The sequence below is a fragment of the Leucoraja erinacea genome, chromosome 11 (genome assembly GCF_028641065.1).
Source record: "Leucoraja erinacea ecotype New England chromosome 11, Leri_hhj_1, whole genome shotgun sequence".
Taxonomy (NCBI): domain Eukaryota; kingdom Metazoa; phylum Chordata; class Chondrichthyes; order Rajiformes; family Rajidae; genus Leucoraja; species Leucoraja erinaceus.
The window spans coordinates 24,337,005-24,362,004 of NC_073387.1; the positions used below are offsets into that span (position 1 = coordinate 24,337,005).

Genomic DNA, 25,000 nt, shown 5'->3' on the forward strand with positions numbered 1-25,000 from the left:
CCGTGAGCATGAATGTGAATGTGAGGGCACAAAAGTGTTTGTGTGTATGAGTGTGAATGTGTGTGTGTGAGTGTGTGTAAGTGTGAGAGTCTGTGTTTGAGTGTGCAAGTGCTCATGTGCTGTGAGTGTGCGTGCATTCCTTGGGTGTTAGTGTGTGTAACTGTTCTCTGGGATGCAAGTGTGCAAGTGCGTATGTGTGTGCGCCGACGTGAGTGTGCACATGTTCCTGTGGGTATGAGTGTGCGAGTGTCCCCTACTTTGTGGGTGTGATCGTGAGTATGCAAGTGTTCCATGGGTGCGAGTGTGTGAGTGCCTCCTGCAGTGTGAGTGTGCGAGTGCTCCCTGGGGTGTGGGTGTGAGTACACGAGTGCCCCTGTGGTGTGCGCGAGTGTGCAAGTGTTCCCTGGGTGCGGATGTCTCCTGCGGTGATGAGTGTGGGTGTGAGTGTGTAAGTGCTCACTGCAGCGTGGATGTGAGTGTGTGTAAGTGCTCACTGTGGTGTGAGTGTGTAAGTGCTCACTGTGGTGTGAGTGTGTAAGTGCTCACTGCGGTGTTTGTGTGAGTGTGTAAGTGCTCACTGCGGTGTTTGTGTGAGTGTGTAAGTGCTCGCTGCGGTGTGAGTGTGGGTGTGAGTGTGTAAGTGCTCACTGCAGTGTGAGTGTGTATGTGCTCACTGCGGTGTTTGTGCGAGTGTGTAAGTGCTCACTGCGGTGTGGGTGTGAGTGTGGGTGTGAATGTGCAAGTGTTCCCTGGGTGTGACTCACGTTTTTGGAGGAGAGGAAGTCCATTCCCTGGGCCACCTGGTGAGCAAATCCACGCAGGTCATCCACACTCACCGGCTCCTCGTCCCCTGCACACGAACCGTGTTAGTGACCGCTCTGCCCATCTGTCCCTGCAACCCCACGCTGGCTACTCCGCGCATCTGTCCCTGCTACTCCACATCGGCCACTCTGCCCATCTGTCCCTGCAACCCCACGCTGGCCTCTCTGCCCGCCTGTCACTGCTACCCCACGCAGGCCACTCTGCCCATCTGGCCCTGCTACCCACGCAGGCCACTCTGCCCATCTGGCCCTGCTACCTCACGTCGGCACTGGCTGTTGCTCTCTACTACCCCACGTCGGCCACTCCTCCCATCTGTCCCTGCTACTGCACGCTGGCCACTCCACCCCTCCCTCCCTGCTACCCCACACTGACACATGAGATTGTTCAGCCCATCAGGCCAATCCCATCACATGAATAGGTCTCTCCCCCCTCCTCTGTGTAACCTCTGCCCCCCCACGACGGAATCCCTGGGGAGGTCTAAGTCGTTGTAGAGAGACACAGCGCAAGTCCACACTGGCCATTGATGAGGATGAGGGAGAAACCCGGAGCACCCTGAGAAAACCCACACTGGTCACCCAACTACACCTTGGTCCACCACTCAGGGCACCCAAGGGTGGCACTGAGTTGGATGGGTTACCCACTTCCCAGGGCACCCAAGGGTGGCACTGAGTTGGGCCGCTGCCCAGCGATGATGGCGATGAACCCACTTACCCTGGGTCTCTGTGAGGGGGCTCTGGGCAGAGGTGGGAGCCTTGCTGTCCGCACTGGGCTTCATGGCCAGGTATCCGTCCGAGCTGCAAGAGAGATGGAGGACAAGGCTGTCATCGCTCGGCTGCTACAGGACAGGGGCAATCTGGGCATGGGGGTGGGGGGCATGGGATACTGGAGGGGGACGGGGGGTGGACACGGGGGGTCATGGCATGGGGGGGCATGGGGTACGACAGGGGGATGGTAGGCAAGGGGGGTCCGTGTACACATGTCGAGCTGGGCCAGGACCTCTTACTCCCACCAACGCACTGCCATTAGTCACTGCACCCATCAATCGCACACACACACTGCAAGAGGCAGGAATGGACCATGTGCCTGCTATCCATTTAGCCTGTTTAGCTCAGAAACACTGCACGGAAACAGGCCCTTCAACCCTCCGAGTCCGCGCCTACCATCGATCACCCTTTCACACTAGTTCAATGCTATCCCACTTTCTCATCCACTCCCTACACACTTGGGGCAATTTACAGAGGGCCAATTGACCTACATACCCGTACATGTTAGGGATTTGGGAGAAAACAGGAGCACCCGGAGGAAACCCACCCGGACAATGTGCAAACTCCACACAGACAGCACCCGAGGTCCTGGTTTTTTCTCACCTCCAGCTCTTCCCCACTCATCACCCCTGGCTTTCAGTCTGAAGAAGAGACCTGACCCGAGGCGTCAGCTATCCATGTTCTCCAGAGAGTCTGCCTGAGCCGCTGAGTTACTCCGGCACTGTGTGACTATCTAGGGTATCTGAAGGACCAGGTGTTGGGGGGAATGAGACGGGACCGAGGTAGGAAGGGGGCCGTGTCTCCCTCAGATAGAGCGAGCTACTGCAGCGGGTCGGAGGGGCCCACAGAGCCAGCTCACTACCTCAGGATTTCCTTCAGCAAGGCCTTGTTCATGTAGATGGTCGCGTGGTCACAGTCACTCAGGCTCTGGGCCTTCTGCTTCAGGAAGTTCAGCAGATCACCAAAGCAACAGTACTCGGTGATGACGAGGACGGGGCCTGTGGGCAGAGGCAGAGAGAGGTGTCCGTGAATGCAGCAGACTGACAATCAGCCCAGTTACCCCGGCTTTCACACCCAGAAACACTCAAGGGCCGCAGGTGGAGAGAGCCAAGTTCCTGGGCGTGCATATCCTGGACCCAGCACACTGGTGCAATCACAAAGAAAGCCCATCAACGCCTCTACTTCCTGAGACGATCGAGGGGATTCGATACGCCAAAATGTATTCTATTCAACTTCTACAGGTGTACAGTAGAGAGCATGCTGACTGGTTGCATCACGGCCTGGATCCGCAAATCGAACGCCCAGGAACAAAAATGTTCGCAAGTCGGGAGTTCGCAGTCTCTCGACTCCAAACTCCCGACCCGAAATATCACCTATCCTTGAAACGTCATCGATCCATGTTCTCCAGAGATGCTGCCGGACCCGCTGAGTTACTCCAGCACTTTGCATCTATCTGCAGTTCATTTTTATTTCATAAGAACCTGGGAATGCTGGTTTACAAAAGTAGACACAAAGTGCTGGAGTAAGTCAGTGGGTCAGGCAGCATCTCTGGAGAACATGGATCGATGATGTTTCGGGGATCCACCCGAAATGTCACACATCCATGTTCTCCAGGGATGCTGCCTGACCCACTGAGTTACTCCAGCACCGTGAGTCTCCCTGGGTGTAGAGACCTGGGTGCTTTTCCTTCCGCTGCGCGGGAACCCCACCTCCCCAAACCTGGCTGCCCCAGCCCTCTGCTCACCTCCACCCTCCCCCCTTGTGCGAGAACCCATCCTCCTCACCCCCACTCCCACCCCACCCCGGCCCTGACCATCTCACCCCCACTGCCGGGCTGCTGGTGCCTGAGTGATCATCTTCCCGCAGCCGATCCCTGTTCACCTTGACCCAGACCCCCACTGCATTGCTCCTTCCCCCTCCCTGCCCAATGCCCTCTTGACCCTTGCCTCAACTGCCCTCTGCCCCCCCACTCCCACCCCGCTTGGTTCTTGCCCCCAGCCAGCCCTTGCCCATTGCTCTTCCTGCCCTGCTCCCTGACCCTTGCCCCCTGACCTCCGTGCGTGCAGGCCCCCAGCAGGTTGACCACATTGGCGTGCTGCCCCAGGTGGCTGAGAATCTTCAGCTCCGACATCAGGGCTTCTCTCTCGATGGAGTGGGCACTGGCTGTGGGCAGAGAGGGGCACAGGGTCACACCGCACCCACACTGGCCCTTACGTGGGGGTGTGCATGTCATTGCGTGTATGTGTTACACTGTACATGAGTCTCCCTGTGTGTGTTTCCCTGTGTCTTATTTATTGTGTATGTCAGTGTATGTATGTGAGTGTGCATACATGTGTGTGTGAGTGTGCGTACATGTGTGTGTGAGTGTGCGTACATGTGTGTGTGAGTGTGCGTACATGTGTGCATGCCTGCGTGCGCGTGTTTGTGCGTGCATATGTATGTGCGTGTGTGCACGAGTGCGTGTGTGTGTGTGCACGAGTGCGTGTGTGCGTGTGTGTGTGTGTGTGTGTCCGTGTGTGTGTGCACGAGTGCGTGTGTTTGTGCGTGTGCGCGTGTGTGTGTGCGATGCCCCGGGGGATGTGTGTGAGCTCACGTTTCAGCATCTTGACGGCCACGGTGGTGACCTCTTGCCCGTCGGCCATTCCGTACGCCATCGCCTCCACAACCTTGCCAAAGGCCCCGGCACCCAGCACCTTCCCTGCAACACAGGGCCATGGGTCAGGGGGGAGGGGCAAGGGTTTAGGGGGAGGGGTGGAGGTCAGGGGGGAGGGGTGGGTGTCAAGGGGGGAGGGGCAAGGGAGGGTTTAGTGTGGCCGAGGCGTGTGGGGGTGAGGAGCTGGGCTCAGGGGGTGGGGAGCGGGAGTCAGGGGTGGGCATGAAGGAGGAGTAGGGGGAGGGGCGTGGTTCTGGGGGGTGAGGAGTCGGGGTGGGTGGGCTATAGGGATGGGGAGGGGCGGGGGTCAGGGGTCAGGGGGTGGGGCGGGAGGGATGGGGGGAGGGGGGAGGGGTGGGGTCTGGCTGTAAGGTGCCGGGGTCAGGAGATGGGAGGAGGGTGGAGGGCCGGGGATGGGGGTCAGGGGTGGGCGGGAGGGGGGGGGGGGGGGGGGGTGGGCAGGAGGGAGGGGAGGGAGGGGGTCCATACCCAGGCGCAGCCTCTCCCTGGGGAACTCCCACTTCTCATTGTAGGGCAGCTGAGTGGGGTCGATGAAGGTGTAATCATTCCCGTTCACCGCCTCGATGATCTTCCAGCGAACCTCGTACTTTGGTTTCTGCAGGAACACAGGGGTGATGCCGAGATGAAAGTTAGAGTCGTAGAGCCAGTTTGGAATCAGGCCCTTTGGCCCAACTCATCTGAATTGGCCCTACACTGTTCCACCCACCCAAGTTGGGCCATATCCCTCTAAACATTTCCTGTCCATGTACCTGTCCAAATGTATTTTAATGCTGTTATAGTACCTGCCCCAAATACCTTTGGGTTTGGGAACAGCTCCATCCAAGACCACAAGAAATCGCAGAGTTATAGACGCAGCCCAGCCCATCACGCAAACGAACCTCCCTTCCATTGACTCCATATACACTTCACGCTGCCTCAGCAAGGCCACCAGCATAATAAAGGACCAGTCTCACCCCAGTCACTCTCTCTTCTCCCATCTCCCATCAAGCAAGAGGTACGAAAGTGTGAAAATAACACCTCCAGATTCAGGGACTTTCTTCCCAGCTGTTATCAGGCAACTGAACTGCCTATCACCATCTCCCTCATTGGAGACCTTCAGATGATCTTTAATTAGAGTTTATCAGACTTCAATGTTATATCGTGCACTAAATTCTGTCCCCTGTATCCTGTATCTGCACACTGTGGGTGGCTTGATTCCACCACACCTCGGTACATGCAACAATAGTAAACTAAACTGATTTCCTCCGTCAGCTCGTAGTGTGAAAGGGAAGACACAGTAGGGGTGATACGGTGGCGCACTTGGTAGAGCTGCTGCCTCACAGCGCCAGAGACCCGGGTTAAGTCCTGGCTTCGGGTGCTGTCTGTGTGGAGTTTGCAAGTTCTCCCTGTGACCACGTGGATTTCCTTCGGGTGCTCCAGTTTCCTCCCACATTTCAAAGGTGTGTGGGTTTACAGGTTAATTGGCTCCCTGTAAATTTTCCCGAGTGTGTGCGGAGCGGATGAGAAAGTGGGATAATATAGTAGTGTGAACGGGTGATTGATGGTCGGCATGGATTCAGTGGGCCGAAGGGCCTGTTTCTGTGCTGTATCACTAATTAAACTACACAGAGTGTAGAATATAGTTGCAGATTTACAAGAAGAAAGTAGATTTAAAGGAGTGGGGTGGTGGTATCATATGAGAGTAGACTTTACTTTAGGCTTAAGAGATACAGCATGGAAACTAGCCCTTCGGCCCACCGTGTCCACACTGACCAGCAATCACCCTGTACACTAGTTCTATCCTACACACTAGGGACTATTTACAATTTTTACCAAAGGCAATGAACCTGCAAACCAATACATCTTTGGAGTGCAGGAAAAAACTGGAGCACCCGGAGATAGCCCACGCGGTCTCAGGGAGAACGTACAAACTCCGTATAGACAGCACAGGCAGTCAGCCGAGTCTCTGGCGCTGAGAGGCAGCAGCTCGACCACTGTGCAACTGTGCAACCCAAGTTGAGGGTAGATGGCCCTCTGTGGCTGGTGGGGGAGTGACGGGAGGAGAGATGGTGGGGCCCAGCGCTGTGGAAGTGTCAGGGGGAAGTGATGCTGGGATCCAGCACTGTAGGAGTATCTGGGGTTGAGATGCTGGGGTGCAGCCAAGACACTCACCTGCTTGTACTTGTAGAAGAGTAGGACAACGAAGAAGATGAGAAGCAGGACAATGGTCCCCGTGCTCCCCAACACCCACCTGAAGAACCGGCTGATCCTGGGCAAGCCTGTGGAGACACAGCGAGAGGTCAGCTGGCACGCAGTGCGTGGGCTGTTTCCCAGCCAGGGAGAGGGAGAAAGGAGCTCGTCACTCTACCTAAGTGCACGTGACACTAATAAACCTAAATCAAGGCAGCCAGAGACAGGGAGGTGGATGGGCAGCAGGGTGTACTGAACAGACAAAATGTGTAGGAAGGAACAGCAGACACAAAATGCTGGAGTAACTCAGTGGAACAGGCAGCATCTCTGGAGAGAAGGAATGGATGACGTTTCGGGTCGAGACCCTGGAAAGGATCTCGAGTGTCCTGAGCAGCCCTGTGTGGAGAGGTATGGAGTCGATGGGCTGAGTGGCCTCAGTATGTAGGGATGGGGGGGACAGACTGGGAGAGAGGCCTGTCATGGACTCCAACAGCAATCTGTCTCTCCTTGACACGCATGTCGAGGAGGTTTACCAGAACACTGCCTGGATGAGGGGCATTAGCTGCAGGGAGAGGTTGGACAGACTTGGATTGTTTTCTCTGTAACGACGGAGGTTGAGGGGAGACCTGGTAGAAAAACATAACATTATTGGAGGCATAGATAGGGTAGACAGTCAAAACCTTTATCCAGGAATGGAAATGTCCAATCAGGACATACCTTTATGGCGAGTGGGGCAAAGTTTAAAGGAGATGCCTAGGCAATGGTTATGTGTACACAGAGGGTGGTGGAACACACTGCCAGGGGTGGTGGAACACACTGCCAGGGGTGGTGGAACACACTGTCAGGGGTGGTGGAACACACTGTCAGGGGTGGTGGAACACACTGCCAGGGGTGGTGGTGGAGGTAGATATGATAGTGGCATTTAAGAGCCTTTTGGATAGGCACATGGATATGGAGGGACATGGATTATGTACAGGCAGATAAGAATTGGTCTTGACATCATGACCAGCACGGACATTGTGGGCCAAAGGGCCTATGTTTCATCCACTGTGGTGTTGGGGCAAGGGGCGATGGGTGGGGAGTGGTGGGCGAAGGGCGGGGGGCGATGGGCAGTGGGTGAGGGGCGAGGGTTTTCTGAGGCCGAGGAATGAACGACTCACCATTGACGTGAAGGTGGAAGGTGAGTGAGGCGTTTGCGCGGCCATTGGAAGCGAGGAATGTGTAGGAGCCGCTCTCCGCTTCCCCCACACGCACCAGCAGCAACGAACTCTCCAATCTGCAACGGAACAAGTGGCAAAGTCACCTCCTGCAGCTTGGAAACAGGCCCTTCACCCCAACAGGTCCATGCTATGCATGACCCATTTACCTGCCCACGCTTGGTCCACATGACAAATGGCCATTTTCAAGATGGCTGCGGACAGACGAGAAGATCATAAGTTCATAAGGTGTAGGAGCAGAATTAGGCCACACCGTGGTGCAGCGGTTAGTGCCTCTCAGCACCAGAGACTCGGGTTGAATACTGACAACGGCTGCTGTCTGTACGGAGTTTGCACAGACAGAAACGTGGCGACACTTTGTGTTCTGTCTCGGTGAATTACACTACAATCATTGCTCTTTTGTAGTGATCTATGATTGTGATTATGGTATGATTTTACTGGATTGTGTGGTAAACTTCACTGCACCTCGCTACACAGGTACATGATAAAAATATATCATCAGCATCCTCCCTGCATCCCTCCCCTTTCTCTTCCCAATCATCAATTAAGCTCTCCCTTCCTCTCCGGCTCCCCCACCCCTCTGGATATATATATATATACACACATACACAGTATATCTTCTATATTACTAAAAGTCTGATCTTGACCGCTTTTGGCTCGCTGTGGCGTGATTTCCGAGAGAACGCTGCCACCCACGGCTGTCATTTTTGGCCACCTCGCCATTCTCTCTGCTGCCCCTGCTGGAGGGAGGGGGAGGGACTATAAAACCAGGAAATGGTGTGCCTCACTCAGTCTCTGCAAGATGGAGGAAGCCAGAGTTTCACCTCTCTCTGAGCTCTGAATAACACTGAACACATGTCAACTCAACTGTGAGTGCCCTTAATGTGGTTTGAAAATGAAAATATGGTTGGGTTGAAGTAAAAATGCACTGTTAATGGTTCTTTGGGTTGAATAAAAATGCACTGCTAATGGCTCTTTGGGTTGAATAAAAATGCACTGTTAATGGCTCTTTGGGTTGAAGTAAAAATGCACTGCTAATGGCTCTTTAGGTTGAAGTAAAAATGCACTGCTAATGGCTCTTTGGGTTGAAGTAAAAATGTACTGCAAATGGTTGTTTGGGGGGTTGATGGGTTGAAGTAAAAATGCACTGCGAATGGTTGTTTGGGTTGAAGTAAAAATGCACTGCACATGGTTGTTTGGCTAAACTTGACAACTTCCAGTTTGCACTATATTGATTTTAGGTAAAACGCCACCACTTATGGCTGTGATTTTAACCCATCTTACTCAGTCCCCCTCCACTATTAGGTGCAGAGGATTATTCCCATCAATGGAAAATAAAAGTGTTATTAGTGTTTAAAAAATGTTGAGAATCTCTCTCCTGTCAATCACGCCATGAAGGCCACACCTTTTCCGGTGGAAGGGGGAGGGATTATAAAACCCGGAAGTGTGGGTGTGGCTCAGTCTCTGTATGATGGGGGAGGGAGAGGTCACAACTCTGTCTGAGCTGTGAATCAACTGAACACACTGAATGTCTACTGAACTGTGAGTGTGGTGTTTTGTGTGGTTTTATGGTAGTTTCACCTTGCTTGAAATGGTATGAAACTGCATTTGAATGTGGTATCGTTGCACCCTGCATGAAATGGTATGAAACTGCATTTGAATTTGGTGACCTTGCACCCTCCTTGAATGGTATGAAACTGCACTTGAATTTGGTGGCCTTGCACCCTGCTTGAAGTGGTAGGAAAATGGATTTTAATTTGGTGGCCTTGCACTCTGCTTGAAATGGAATTTCAAGGAATGGCCGTGAATCAACTGCCAGCCCACCAGCCGTGAGTGAGCTGCCAAGTACCCAGCACATCAGGCTTGAGGGACTGAGCTGCCACCCCAAGAATCCATTTGGCCCACAATGTCCATACTAGCCCTCTGAAGACCAGTAGTCCATGCAGCCAACAACACCCATACCAGCTCTCCAGAAACCCCCCCCCCCCCCCCCCACTGGCCACCAATATTGGAATTGGTGTAGAGGTGGAATATTGCATCGGGGGACCAGCCCTCCTCATGTAGTATTTTTTTTTAGTATATATATATATATATATATATATATTTTTTTTTTTTTTTTAAACGGACAATAGTGTCAAATTAATAGCAAAATAAATCCCTTAAGAGTGTATGTTTGTATGTATGTGTACGTATATATATATATACACATACATACATGTTGTTCCGGGTTTAGCTCTATTGACCCACTAGTGCAGGGTCCCTGTGGATATGCGTTTGGCTCTGTTCCCGACTAGTGCAGGGTCACTGTGGTTCTGGGCTTAGCTGTGTTGGCCCACAGGTGCCAGGGTACCTGTTGTTCTCCTCGTTGACGGTTTCCCGGTGATTGGTGCTGTTGCCCGTCCTGTGGCAGACCCAGCGGTGGTCCGTCAGCCTGGGGAACGCCTCCACCTTCACCCTCAGCTGCACGGTCGCACCAAACTCCACCCGCTGATCCATCTTCTGCTCCGGAGAGATCTGCACATAGGGCTCCTCTGTTGACACGCAAGAAGGCATGACATGAACAAGGAACGTAAAACATCCCCACATGCCCCGGCTATTTAAAGGTCAGACTCCAAGCCTAAGATAAACACAAAATGCTGGAGTAGCAGTGGCTCAGGCAGCATCTCTGGAGAAAAGGAACAGGGACATTTCGGGTCGAGGCCCAACTTCACTAGGAGTGGAGTTAACATAGTTCCCTGAAAGTGGCATCATAGGGTGGTCACAAAGGCTTTCAGCACATTGGCCTTCATTAGTCAGGGTATTGAGTATAGAACCTGGGAGGTCATGCTAAAGTTGTACAAGACATTGGTGAGGCCACATTTGGAGTTTTGTGTTTAGTTTTGGTCATCTTGTTGTAGGAAATGTTCTTAGTGCTGGAACGGGTGCAGAGGTGGTTTACAAGGATGTTCCAGGGCTTGAGGGCCCGAGCTATAGGGGCAGGTTGAGCAGGGTAGGACTTAATTCCTTGGAGCGTAGGAGGCTGAGACGTGATCTTATAGAGATATGCAAAATAATTAGGGGAATAAGTCTAAGGCCTAGAGGAAGTGGCTATGAGCATGGCAAGTTACTCTAGGATGAGCGATTGAATGGCCTGGTGCTGTATTGCCTGGAGTTTAGAAGGATAAGAATGAATCTCCATGGCACTGATCAAATTAATAAATACTTTGTCAGGCTAGATATGGAACGTTTCTCCGCACCAAAGTGCCCAGCAAAGAGGTGTCATGTTGAGAGCAAGGGGTGGCCGATAAGGATTGCGATGAGGATAAATATCTTCACTCAGAGGGTGATGAATCTTCTCTGCTCCGAGGAGCAGGGAAAGCTGAAGCGTGAAATCAGAAAGGATCAACTCCTTAGTTTGCTTTAGTTTAGAGGTACAGCGTGGAAACAGGCCCTTCGGCCCACCGAGTCCACGATGACCATCGATCACCCCATACTCACATTATCCTATACACTAGAGATAATTTTCAGAAGCCAATTAACCAACAAACCTACATGTCTTTGGAGTGTGGGAGGAGACTGGAGCACCCGGAGAAAACCCACGCAGCCACGGAGAGAACGTGAAAACTCCGTTCAGTCAGCACCCGTGGTCAGGATTGAACTCGGCTCCCTGGCGCTGTGAGGCAGCAGCTCTACCGCTGCGCCACTGTGCCGGCACCGTGAGTGTTATGGAAATTAAGGTGGATAGGGCTGGTGCAAGAAGGTGGGGCAAAGGGAGAAGATATGTTTCAATCGCATTGACTGGACGAGGGAACAAATAATAATAATATGGGTCCGTCTTCACACGAGAAGAAACAAAAACAACTCCAGAAATAGTCGTGGGCTGCAGGCCTCTGAAAACAAGGAACTAAGGAAGGATAGTGTTGGTAAAAATAGGCATTGGAGAAGTTGGTGCTTGTAACAGTTTGTGAATCCTTAGTTTAGAGATCCAGGCCCTTCAGCTCAGCCCCTTCACTAGTTCTAGGTCATCCCACTTTCTCTAGTTCTAGGTCATCCCACTCCCTACAAACGAGGGGCGATTTACAGTGGGTCAAATAACCTATAAACCCGCACGTCTTTAGAGTGTGGGAGGAAACCGTAACTCCTGGAGGAAGCCCATACGGTCACAGTGGGGACATTGCAAACACCACACAGAAAGACAACACCTGAGGTCAGGACCAAACCTGGGCCGCTGCCGCTGTGAGACAGTGACTCTACCGCTGTGCCGACACATGGTCACTCCGGCCTTCACCATGGTGGCCAGGTAGCGAGCAGCTGCTCGACATGTTTACTGGGGAAGGGGCTGTACGTCAGCAGTGGTCACTCTGGCCCCCCAGCGACCCCAGCCTAGCCCACCCCCCCCCCCCCCACACATCCATCCCTCTCCCAGCCCTGACCCTAGCCAGCAGCCCCACTCTAGACCCCCCCCATTGCCCAGTGCCCACCCCATGCCCTCACCCATCGCCCAGTGTCCACTGCTAGTGCCCACCCCATGCCCTCACCCATTGCCCAGTGTCCACTGCTAGTGCCCACCCCATCCCCTCACCCACTGCCCAGTGTCCACTGCTAGTGCCCACCCCACGCCCTCACCCATTGCCCAGTGTCCACTGCTAGTGCCCACCCCATCCCCTCACCCACTACCCACCGGTCCTACTACAGACCACCCCCCACTGCCCTTTTTCGTCACTCCCACTGCCCAGCCCTCTCCCACTGCTCCGTGGCCTCACCCCACCCCAATGCCACCCACTGCCCAGCCCACCACCCCCCCCCCCCCCCCCCCCCCCCCACCCACTGCCCCATGGCACCCCTTACCCACGACTCGCAGTGTGGAAATGTCCTGCAGCAAGAAGTTGCTCCCGTTTTCCCTGCCGGACATGATGCAGGTGAAGTTCCCAGCATGCTCGCTGCTCACGGCCGGGATGTGCAGCCTCTCGTTCAGTATTAAATACGTCCCGCGGGTATTCATGGACGATTTTGTTCGGACAAGCTGCGGAGGGAACGAGCCGCTGCGTCACTGAGTCCAACGTGCAATCCATGCCATTCTGCCCATCAGTCCCACAATCCTAGCCAATCCACAGACACTCTCTCCACCCACTGAAACCCCTCGCACAGACACTCTCCCTCATCAGCTTACAAAAAGTTTACCCATTATCATCAAAGGCGTAGAACTGAGCCACCTGAAGCCATTTGGGTGGCACGGTGGCGCAGCGGTAACCTTACAGATCCGGGTTCGATCCTGACTACGGGTGCTGTCGGTACGGAGTTGCAAGCTCTCCCTCTGACCCTTGTGGATTTTCTCCGGGTGCTCCGGGTTTTTTCCCACCTCCTAAAGAAATGAAACATTGGCCAAAGTCGGGCCACAGAGGGTGTGGGTGAAGGAGAGGGAGAGGTGGGGAGAGGTGGGGAGAGAGTTCCATAGCTCAGTGAGCAGTTTGAGCATTCACGGCCACTGGCTGTGAACAATTTATCTGCCGGTGATCAGGAGGCCCTTATTGGAAGTAGTGTGTGGGCCTTGCTGAGCTACTGGCCTGGGAAAGGTTGCAGAGACAGGGGAGATGGAATCAATGGAGGGAGCCCACCTCACCTATATCCACCCATCATTCGCCAGGATATGTCCAGCCTCACCTCTCTTCCAGCTTTCTCCCCCACCCCTATCAGCTTAATGAACGGTACCAACCTGAAAAGTCACCTATCCATGTTCTCCAGCGATGCTGCCTGACCCGCTGAGTTACTCCAATTACTAAGTGTCTTTTGTGAAGCAAAAGTAAATGACTGACTCACCTCTCCATGTGGTGAAAGCCACTTCGCTTTGGTCATCAGGCTGGTGCTGTCGACGATACAGTTGGCTGTGAACGGTTCTCCCCTCAGTCGAGTCTGCTCCTTGGGTTCCAGCTTCATCCTGAAATCTGCAGGTGGACGAGAAGCTGCTGAGAGAAAGCCAGCGGAGTTCCTGGATCCCTGAGCACAAACTCCCAAACTCTGGGAATGTTTCACGCAATTAGGCACTTTAAAGATACAGCGCAGAAACAGGCCCTTCGATTAACCTACAAACCAGCACGTCCTTGGAGTGTGGGAGGAAACCAGAGCGCCCAGAGAAAACCCACGCATTCACAGGGAGAACGTACAACCTCCGTACAGACAGCACCTGTAGTCAGGATCGAACCTGGGTCTCTGGCGCTGTAAGGTAGCAACTCTACCGCTGCACCACTGTGCTGCCCTCAAACCTGGGTGTACTGTGTTCAGTTTTGGTCAGCCTGCTGTAGAAAATATCTCATTAAGCTAGAAAGTGTGCAGAGAAGACTTACAAGGATGTTGCCAGGACTCGAGGGTCTGAGCTATAGGGAGAGGTTGAGCAGGCTAGAACTCGATTCCTTGGAGCGCAGGAGGCTGAGGGGTGATCTTATAAAGGTGTACAAAATCAGTGGGGGGGGGGAATAGATAGGGTGAACACGCAGAGTAGGGGAATCTAGAACCAGAGGACATAGGTTTAAGATGAGAGGAGAAAGATTTAATAGGAACCGGAGTAGCAACGTTTTCACTCAGAGGGTGAAACCCTGAAACGTCACCTATCCATGTTGTCCTGAGATGTTGTCTGACCCACTGAGTTACTCCAGCACTTTGTGTCTTTTTTTGTAAACCAGTATCTGCAGTTCCTTGTGTCGATATTTAGAAGACACTTGGACAGATGCATGGATAAGAAATGTCGAGCAGGATATTGATCTAACGCAGGCAGGTGGGATAGGCGTAGATGGGGCATCTTGGAAGGCATAGACAAACTGGGCCGAATGGCCTATTGCTGTGCTGTATGACCCCCGTGATATTGACTAGTAGAGACGGCAGTTTCTATCAAATCCGTGTGTTCCCACTCTTTGCTTTCTGTCTGTAAACCACTCGCCTGGCCACATCAGAGCCGGGCCCTGGTTCCACACACTCTAACCACTGTGACCACCTCCAGTATAGGACTGCAGCTAAAGCCCCTGCAGATCCCACACACCCCACCCATCGGTTCCCCCTCATCCCATCTGCTCATCACATCCTCAAGGAACAGTGGCTGATTACACAGATGAAATGTTTCGTTCTGGGGAGAAGGCAGGAGAATGGGGTTAGGAAGGAGCAATAGATTGATTGAAAGGCAGAATAGACTTGATGGGCCGAACGGCCTAATTCTGCTCCTATCACATGATCTTATGATGAACCCGCAATGGATCTTGTCCCCGACAACTCCCACTAACTTCTGCAGATTAGCCTGAGAAAACATTTTATTGGGATGCATCACAGCTTGGTTTGGAAACAGCTCCAACACCGCAAAAAAGCGTAAAGAATTGTCGGTGGGTAGAATCCGGAGGGTGTGTTGGCATTGATGGTGCTGGTGGAGATGGTGGAGAGCTTCACCATCCTGCTGGTAAATATCACCACCAATCTCTCCTGGTCCACACACACTGACGCTAGGGCTAAGAAGGCACTTCCTCAGAGGAACTAGCACTATCCAACACACTAGGGACTATTTATAATTTTACCAAAGCCAATTAACCTACAAACCTGCACGTCTTTGGAGTGTGGGAGGAAACCGGAGCACCCGGGGGAACCTACTTGGTCACAAGGAGAATTAACAAATTCCGTAGACAGCACCCATAGTCAGGATCAAACCCGGTCTCTGGCGCTGCGAGGCAGCAACTCTACCGCAGCACCATCGTGCCACCCCATTGTGTTGGGATGCATCACAGTTTAGTTTTGGAACAGCTCTGCCCAAGAGCACAAGAAATTGCAGAAAGTTGTGGATGTAGCCCCATCCATCACACAGACCAAACTTCCCACCATCGACTCCATCTACACTTCACTTGCCTCAGGAAAGACGCCGATATAATGAAAGACTTGTCCCTGTCCCAACCTGCTCATTCTTTCTTCTCCCTGCTCCTGTCCGGCAGAAGATACAGAAGCTTGAAAACTTGCACCACCAGACTCAGAAACACCTTCTTCCCCTCTGTAAACAGATTATTTCTCTGTAGATATATTCTGCACTCTTCTTATTTATTTATTTTTAAGTAATACCAAATGTACTCATGTATGGCATGATTGGCCCCAATAGCTTGTAAAACAAAGGGACAAGTGACAATACAGTAACCCAAACATCTACCCCTCTAAGGCTTCCTCTTTCTAAGTCCGTGCCTCTGTATCAGTGGGCAGTGGGGTTTGAACCAGGCACAAAGATGACACAATGTTCTAGTGAACTAAAGTTGTCTGAAACCAAATCGGGCGTTGCGATGAATCCAGCAAGGAGACAGAAGACAAACTGAGAGAGTAGTGATTTCAATTCCCATTTCTGAATCCCACTTCTGCTTCAGCAGACAGATTACGTAACCATCCGTGACCACATCTCCAGCTAGAACTCTTGCCACATCTTCATCGTTCTTCCCCGACCGGCCCTGAGGTATTTAAAGATGTGACCCCCCTCTCTCGCTTTGAGGTAACGTGCACATCTGCTGCAATTTTTTTTGCTGCATAAGGAAATTTTGTACGTGGCTTGTCCTGGAATAAAAGAGGCAGGAGGAACTGCAGGTTTTAGAGCCCTGAGCAAAACATAAAGTACTGGAGGAACAGTGGGTCAGACAGCTTCTGTGGTGGGAATGGACAGGTGACATTTCAGGTCGGGACCCTTCTTCAGATTGATCCAAACACTTCAACCTGAGGAAGAGTCCTGACCCGAAATGTCACCTATCCATTCCCTCCACAGATGCTGCCTGATCCGCTGAGTTACTCCAGCACTTTGTGCGTGCTCAAGGTTCCAGCATCTGCAGTTCCTTCTATCTCTGTGCCCCTTAGTTGTGTTTGAGTTTAGTTTATTGTCACGTACCGAGGTACAGTAGAAAGCTTTTGTCGCATGCTAACCAGTCAGTGGAAGGACAATACATGATCACGACCGAGCCACACAGTGTACAGATACACGATAAGGGGAATAACATGAATAACGTTTAGTGCAAGATTGAGCCAGTAATGTCCGATCAAAAATAGTCCGAGGGTCTCCAATGAGGTAGTTAGTAGTTTAGGACTGCTCTCTAGTTGTTGGTAAGATGGTTCAGTTGCCTGATATTGGCTAGGAAGAAACTGTCCCTGAATCTGGAGGTGCGTTTTCATACTTCTGTACCTATTTGCCTGATGGGAGAGGAGAAGATGGCGTGGCCAGTGTGCGACTCATCCTCGATTATGCTGGTGGCCTTGCCGAGGCAGTGTGAAGTATAAATAGAGTCAATGGAAGGTTTTTCAGGTTTAAGGTTAGTTTATTGTCACATGCAGCAATGAAGGTACAGTGACATTCAGATTGCCATACAGTTATACCAATGAAGAGCAACAAGACACCCAAATACATGTTTAACATGAACATCCACCACAGCGACTCCACCACATTTTCTTGTGGTCTTGGAGCTGTTGGAGCTGTTTCCAAACCAAGCTGTGATGTATCCCACTAAAATGCTTTCTAAGGCACAACTGTAGATGTTGGCGAGAGTTGTCAGGGACATGCCAAACTTCCTAAGCCTTCCAAGGAGGTAGAGTCGTTGGTGTGATTTCTTGGTCATTGCTTCAATATGGATGAAGAACTTGTTGGGGATATTTACTCCTAGGAATTTGAAGTTTCAACCACTGCTACTTCGGCGCTGTCAATGCAAACCAGGGTATGTGCACCACTTCGCTTCCTGAAGTCGATCACTATCTCCTTTGTCTTGCTGACATTGAAAGATAGGTTGTTGTCTCAACACCAGGTCATGAGTTTCTCAATCTCTTTCCTGCACTCCGTCTCATCACTATTTGATATGAGGCCCACAATGGTGGTGTCGTCTACGAATTTGAAAATTGAATTAGATTTATACAGCTGTACAGTCGTGGGTGTACAAGGAGTAAAGAAGGGGCTGAGGACACATCCTTGTGGAGCACCCGTGTTGAGGGTTATTGTAGACGATGATTTGTCCCCTATGCTCACTGACTAGGGTCTGTTGGTCAGGAAGTCGAGGATCCAGTTGCAGAGATGAGTGCTGATTCCAAGTCCCGTGAATTTGGATGGTGTAACGGTGTTAAAGGCAGAGCTGTAGTCTATCAATAGGAGTCTGAAGCAGGTGTCTGTCTTATCCAGGTGTTCTAGGGATGAGTGTTGGGCTATGCCGATGGCAGTAGGTGAACTGCGGTGGGTCAAAGCCGCTGGGTAGACTGGATTTAATGCATTCCATACCTAGCCTCTCAAAGCATTTCATGATAGTGCATGTCAAGGCTACTAGACAGGAGTGGTCTTCTTGAAGCAGGTGTGTACCTCAGAACAGAGTATGGAGAGATTAAAGATGTTTGTGAATACTCCCACTAGCTGGTCCATGCAGCTACTAAGGACACGGCCAGGAACTCCGTCTGGGCCACTTGCTTTCTGTAGGTTCACCCCCAGGAAGTTCTTGGTGTTTTGGGAAAGTGTGAAAACACACAGCTCCAGATTCACAGGGACAGTTTCTCCCCTGCTGCTATCAGGCAACTGAACTGTCCTGTCACCAACTAGAGAGTGGTCCTGATCTTCCATCTACCTCGTTGGAGACCCTCAGACTATCTTTAATCAGCCTTTACTGGACTTTATCTTGCATTGAAGATTATTCCCTTTAAACTGTATCTCTATACTGTGGACAGCTTGATTGTAATCCTGTATGGTATTTCTGCTGTCTGGATAGCACGCAGCAAAAAGCTTTTCACTGCACCTCGGTACACGTGACAATAATAAACTAAACTAGGTATGTATACTGTTGCAAAAACCAAAGTACTTAGTGCAACCAAAGACACTGTAGCAGTATTCAAGAGTATGACGTTGCCGGGAGGAAGCTGCTCTTGAACTTGAATGTCATGGTTTTCAGGTTCCTGTACCTTCTTCCTGATGGTAGCAGCAATGTGAGATTATGGCTATGGTGTGTGGGTCTTTGATGATGCTGGCTGCCTTTATGAGGCAGCGCTTCCTATAGATCCCTTAGATGGTGGGGAGGTCAGCACCCGTGATGGATCAGGCAGTGTCCATCGCTCTCTGTGAGATATAATTGATATTCTATTTGGAAACTGGACTTTGAGCAGATATCAGTCGCCTGGGAGTGGAGCGATGGGACCTTCTCTATCATGTCCGTTCCTTGTTTTGGCTTCCTATTTCTAAATTAATTCTGTGGCAATTTGTAATTCCGTTCGTAATTCTGTTTGTGTTAATACGGAATAAAGGGGAATAAATGGGGAGAAAGCAGGAACGGGATACTAATTTTGGATGATCAGCCAGAATCATATTGAATGTCTGTGCTGGCTCGAAGGGCCGACTGGCCTACTCCTGCACCTATCTTTCATGTTTCTATGTTTCTAATTCTGTTTGTGCTTTTTGGAACCGATGTGGAAAAAGGCCATGGAGGCAGATTACAATAGTGGTGTTTAAGAGGCTTTTAGATGGGCGCATGAATATGCAGGGAATGGAGGGATATGGATCATGTGCAGGTAGATGAGATTAGTTCTCTGCCTCAGAAGGCAGTGGAGGTCAATTCTCTGGATGCTTTCAAGAAAGAGTTACATAGAGCTCTTAAAGATAGCGGAGTCAGGGGATATGGCGAGAAGGCAGGAACGCGGTACTGATTGTGGATGATTAGCCATGATCATATTGAATGGCGGTGCTGGCTCGAAGGGCCGAATGCCCTACTCCTGCACCTATTGTCTATTGTTTGTCATCATGTTGGGCACAGACATTGTGGCCCAGAGGGCTGTTCATGTGCTGCACTGTTCTATGTTCCAAGTAAAAAGATTTAGGCTGTAGGTTGAGCAAGCTGTGAGGTGATGGCCTTTTCATTCGCAAATGACATCTCTGCAACAAGATGACTTACACTGTCTGTTCCTCCAGTGATGTTGCTGGACTCGGCAGAACAGGAACAGGCTCTGCCAGTGCTGGGCTCAGACTGCAACGTTCCAATCGATCACGTTCCACAAAATCCCATTCGCAAGATGATTAAAATGGCCATTCATTTACGGGAATTAAACACTAAATTCCTTCAATTTGGCCCATAAATTCATGACAATGAGATTTAAAAATCATGTTATATTGTGAATTCTTGTGTGAATGTTATTTTTACACTTAGGCTAGTTAAAAATGTTAACCTTTTCTTAAGAAATGGGTAGATGTTTAGATCTAGTAATTGAATTTTGTAATTAGCTACAATTAGGTAACTAATTATATGCTTTAATTTCAGGTAATCCAAGTAAGATTGTTTCATATTTGTTTCAGAATGCTTCAATCCATAACAACTGAAAATTTCATTCAGTTCTCTTAATTTTTAAGAAAGTTATGGGCTTTTGACTGTCCTTGATCACAGCTTTTGAGTTAAGTCAATGGAAAAGCAATAGGGAACATAATTTCCGAGTATGAAAATGGCCATAACGTTTTTAATACTGAAGATATGAAAGTGAATTAGGTGTCAACTTATTTTTATGCTTTATCTGGGGATAAATTGCAGACTTGATTTTTTAAATCTCAAAATGTTGTACCATTGGTATATGGAACGAGCTGACAGATAAGGTCGTTTAGGCAGGCACTGTGACAACATTTAACATTCTGAGCAGAGGTTCGCAAGAGCTGAAGTAATCTCTTTGCTTCTTGTAAAGTTACACGATTGCACAAACTGTGCTGCTCGTTCCTGGCAGTGGTCACTTTGTGACGCGCCGTTTCAAGAAGCTCTATTCCACAGTCGCAACACAAACAGAAGATGAAATCTCACTGAGTCTTTGATGGTATTATGTAGAAACAAGGGGCTGCAGATGCTGGTTAACACACAGAACGACGCAAAGTGCTGGAGTAACTCAGCGGGTCAGGCTAATCTCTGGAGAACATGGACAGGTGACATTTCGCGTCACTGGGGACAATTTACAATCTTTACAGAAGCCAATTAACCTACAAATCCACACGTCTTGGAAGTGTGAGAGTAAGCCAGGGCACCGGGAGGAAATGTGTTCTGGCACAGGGAGAACATAAAACAGAACAGTACAGGTGGTCAGGATCGAAGCCGGGTCTCTGGCGCTGTGAGGGAGCAGCTCTACCACGGTGCTGCCCAAACATCATCCCTCAACACCATAATGCACACCGTGTGTGTGAAGCGGTGGGATATACAACCTACTGCACCCAGCTCCTGGGCTCAATAACAAGACTCTCCAACAACCTCCCCGCAGCCTACAGCTGTGCCCACTTGTTCCGTTACGATGCCTGTGGCAGTTAAACACCCTTGACTTCCACAACGCCCCATGAACCAGTACAATTTGCCCCAAATGTTAGTTCAGGTATCAGCTCCAAGATTACGGCAACTCAGAGTGAAAACTATCATCCTCCCTGCTCCATCTGCTGATCCCCGTCACTTTGAGGACCAGCCCCTCTGAGCACTCCCTAACTGAGGAACCCCCCAAACCCCCACCACGATAATCCCCGACGGGCTACCCAGCCTTGCTGCACTTTGTGGAGGGGCAGAGGGGAGGAAGGGAGAGGGAGGGGGGAGGGGGGGGGGGGGGGGGGAGGGGGGGGGGGGGGGGGGGGGGGGGGATGCGTCAGGGAGAGGTGGGACGGGAAGGAGGAGAGGTGGTCTTACCTGCCCAGGTGAGGGGCAGTGAGAGGAGGATCAGCCACAGGTACATTGTCCTGGTGTGTCCAGGGCGACGGGCGGCAGCAGCTCAGGACAGTCCTCGCTGGTCGCTGCGCTGAAGTGAATCTCCGAGTGTCAGCACAATCTGCAGCCCAACTTCTCCTTTACTCTTCTGCTCTGACACATCGTCTTCAGTGACACCAGAACTGCCCAAAGTAACTCCCCACAGCAGGGCCACTTCATCGAAACACAGGAAGAGGCCATTCGGCCCCTTGTGTCCCTGCTGACCAGAGAGGGACATTACGTTGAACCTACTTAACTTCAATCACATGAGTCGACACAAAGTGCTGGAGTTACTCAGTGGTACAGGCAGCATCTCTGAAGAAAAAGAATAGGGTGATGTTTCAGGTTGGAACCCTTCTTCACGTTGAGAGTTAGGGGAGAGGGAAACTAGAGGTATAAAAAGGTACAGAACAAATCAGAACAGAGCCAGCACCGACAATTGTGAAATGCTTTTGTTCCATTCTATCCAGCTAGCAGAAAGACAATACATGATTACAATCAAGCCATTGACTGTGTATAAATACATGATATTAGTGCAAGGTAAAGCTAGCAAAGTCGGATCAAGGATAGCCCAAGGCTCATCAAAGAGGAAGATCAAAGTTCAGCACTGCTCTCTGGTTGTGGTAGGATGATTCGGTTGCCTGATTACAGCTGGGAAGAAACTGTCCCCGAATCTGGTGGTGCACATTTTCACACTTCTATACTTTTTGCCTGATGAGGGATGGGAGAAGAGAGAGTGATTAGGGTGCGACTGATCCTTGATTTCTACTTCATTATGTTGCAGCGTGAGGTATAAATGAGGTCAATAGAAGAGAGAAGGTACACAAAATTGCTGGAGAAACTCAGCGGGTGCAGCAGCATCTATGGAGCGAAGAAAATAGGCGACGTTTTGGGCCGAAACCCTTCTTCAGACTGATGGGGGGTGGGAGGGGAGAAGGAAGGAAAAAGGGGAGGAGGAGGAGCCCGAGGGCGGGGGGATGGGAGGAGACAGCTCGAGGGTTAAGGAAGGGGAGGAGACAGCAAGGGCTAGCAAAATTGGGATAATTCAACATTCATGCCATCAGGATGCAAGCTGCCCAGGCGGAATATGAGGTGCTGTTCCTCCAATTTCCGGTGTTGCTCACTCTGGCAATGGAGGAGACCAAGGACAGAGAGGTCGGATTGGGAATGGCAGGGGGAGTTGAAATGCTGAGCCACCGGGAGTTCAGGTAGGTTATTGCGGACTGAGCGGAGGTGTTCGGTGAAACAATCGCCCAACCGCCGCTTAGTCTCCCCGATGTAAATCAGCTGACATCTAGAGCAGTGGATGCAGTAGATGAGGTTGGAGGAGATACAGGTGAACCTTTGTCGCACCTGGAACGACTGCTTGGGACCTTGAATGGAGTCGAGGGGGGAGGTGAAGGGACAGGTGTTGCATTTCTTGCAGTTGCAACGATAAGTGCCCGAGGAGGGGGTGGTACGGGAGGGAAGGGAAGAATTGACAAGGGAGTTGCGGAGGGAGCGGTCTTTGCAGAAGGCAGACATGGGGGGAGATGGGAAGGTGTGGCGAGTGGTGGGGTCACGTTGGAGGTGGCGGAAAAATTGGTTTGTGTGATGGCCTGAGCTGCGCCCACAATTCGCTACAATTTCTTGCAGTCTTGGATGGAGTAGTTCCCAAACCAAGCTGGGATGCATCCTGATAAGATGCTTTCCATGGTGCATCTGTAAAAGTTGGTGAGAGTTGTAGAGATGTTGTACATGCCGAACCTCCGAAGCCTTTTGAGGAAGTAGAGGCGTTGGTATGCTTTCTTGGTTGTTGTTTCAATATGAGTGTTCCATATTTGGTTGTTGATCAACCATCCTCATTGATTGGGGGTCTGTTGGTCAGGAAGTCGAGGATCCAGTTGCAGTGATGACACCAAGTCCCGTGAGTGTGGTGATAAGCTTGTATGGTATAACGGTATTAAAGGCAGAGCCGTAGTCTATGAATAGGGTAGAGGTGAATTGGACAGTACCCTACCTTGTGGAAGGACTGTTCAGAACTCTGATGACAGAGGGAAAAACACTGGTGCTGAGGAACCAGTGTAAGATGTAGGATACTGAGAAAGGTCCTTAGCTTGCTTGCTTTCAGGGAAGGGGCAATGAGTACGAGAGCCAGGACAGTATGTAGCAGAGGTAGACACAGTGCTGGAGTAACTCAGCGGGTCAGGCAGCATCTCTGGAGGACATATATAGGTGACGTTTTAGGTCGGGACCCTTCTTCAGACCGAATGTAAGGTTGGGAGGAGGTGAAGAGCTGGAGGTGAGAAAAGACCAAGACCAAACGGGGCCGGCCACAAATAGCCTCGGTCAGGGCGGTGCCTGGTAGATCCATTGTTGGCTGGGAAAGGTGTGATCTCAAGAGAAACAATGTGGCGAACTGTGGTGTGATCTCAAGAGAAGCAATGTGGCTAAACGACTAGGTGGAGGAAGGGGTTAAGGGAGGAGCGGAGTGTAAGTAGAAATTGGAGAATTCAACATTGTACAGCTGGGTTGTTAGCTATTTGTAAGAAATATGAGCTGTTCTTCCAATTTGTGTGTGGCCTCCCTCTGACAGTGGAGGAGGCCCAGGACAGAAAGATCAGTGTGGGAATGGGAAGCGGAGTTGAAATGGTTAGCAACCGGGAGATCATGTAGGCTGAGGCGGACTGAGCATAAGTTCTCAACGAAATTGTTGCTGAGTCTACGTTTGGTTGTAGCTGTACAGGACCATGGTGGGGGCACTTTAGGGGTGTTCTGTTCTGGTCATCACACAACAGGAAGGATGTGGTGACACTGGGAATGGTGCAGAGCTAGCTGCCTGAAATGCTTATTTACAATATCAACATTTAAGAGACATTTAGAGATACTCTAGCCTCCTCTCATAATTCCTCCTCTAGATAGTAGCTCAGGACTGCTCTCTAGATGTGGATAGTCAATTGGACCATCCTCTCCCCAACTAGAGAGCAGTCCCAACCTTCCATCTACCTCTATGGAGACCCTAGCACTGCAACAAGAAGCTTTTCACTGTACTTCGGTACATGTGACAATAAACTAAACTAAACCCTGGAACATCGAGCAGCCTATCTTGACTTCCTGCAACCAGATACTGTTCCAGTAACAGCACATATCAAAGCCTTGAGTTCCTCTGCCATTACTGTCATTAAATTGCATTAAAATGAATTGAGTTTTGTCTCGGAGACCTTCCCTGCTCCCTGTCCTGCCCCTGCAGGTCCTGTCTGTTGAGGTTGCTTGTGTTTGTCATGAACTACCCAAGGGAACTGTTATGAGCTATACAACATGGAAACAGGCCCTTCGGCCCAACTTGCCCACACCAACCAACATGCCCAACCATCTACACTAGATCCATCTGCCTGCATTTGGCCCATATCCTAAAAACTCTATAGAAACATAGAAAATAGGTGCAGGAGTAGGCCATTCGGCCCTTCGAACCTGCACCGCCATTCAATATGATCATGGCTGATCATCCAACTCAGTATCTCGTACCTGCCTTCTCTCCATACCTCCTGATCCCCTTAGCCACAAGGACCACATCTAACTGCCTCTTAAATGTAGCCAATGAACTGGCCTCAACTACCTTCTGTGCCAGAGACTCACCACTCTCTGTGTGAAAAATGTTTTTCTCATCTCGGTCCTAAAAGACTTCAA

General features: G+C 50.8%; 1 protein-coding gene across 1 annotated transcript in view; it reads right to left on the bottom strand.

The window, feature by feature from the left end:
* LOC129701586 (macrophage colony-stimulating factor 1 receptor-like) overlaps positions 1 to 21,463 on the bottom strand; it is a 27,677-nt gene extending 6,214 nt beyond the window's left edge. The window contains exons 1-12 of the mRNA XM_055642859.1: positions 21,278 to 21,463; positions 13,443 to 13,567; positions 12,474 to 12,648; positions 9,997 to 10,177; positions 7,590 to 7,705; positions 6,412 to 6,518; positions 4,729 to 4,855; positions 4,180 to 4,284; positions 3,639 to 3,749; positions 2,449 to 2,584; positions 1,534 to 1,616; positions 765 to 850 (exon numbers count right to left, since the gene is read on the bottom strand). Of these exons, the coding sequence (XP_055498834.1) occupies positions 765 to 850; positions 1,534 to 1,616; positions 2,449 to 2,584; positions 3,639 to 3,749; positions 4,180 to 4,284; positions 4,729 to 4,855; positions 6,412 to 6,518; positions 7,590 to 7,705; positions 9,997 to 10,177; positions 12,474 to 12,648; positions 13,443 to 13,567; positions 21,278 to 21,323 (1,398 nt within the window). The 5' untranslated portion in view covers positions 21,324 to 21,463. The remainder of the gene's footprint in view (positions 1 to 764; positions 851 to 1,533; positions 1,617 to 2,448; positions 2,585 to 3,638; positions 3,750 to 4,179; positions 4,285 to 4,728; positions 4,856 to 6,411; positions 6,519 to 7,589; positions 7,706 to 9,996; positions 10,178 to 12,473; positions 12,649 to 13,442; positions 13,568 to 21,277) is intronic.
* Between the last annotated feature and the right edge of the window lie 3,537 nt (positions 21,464 to 25,000).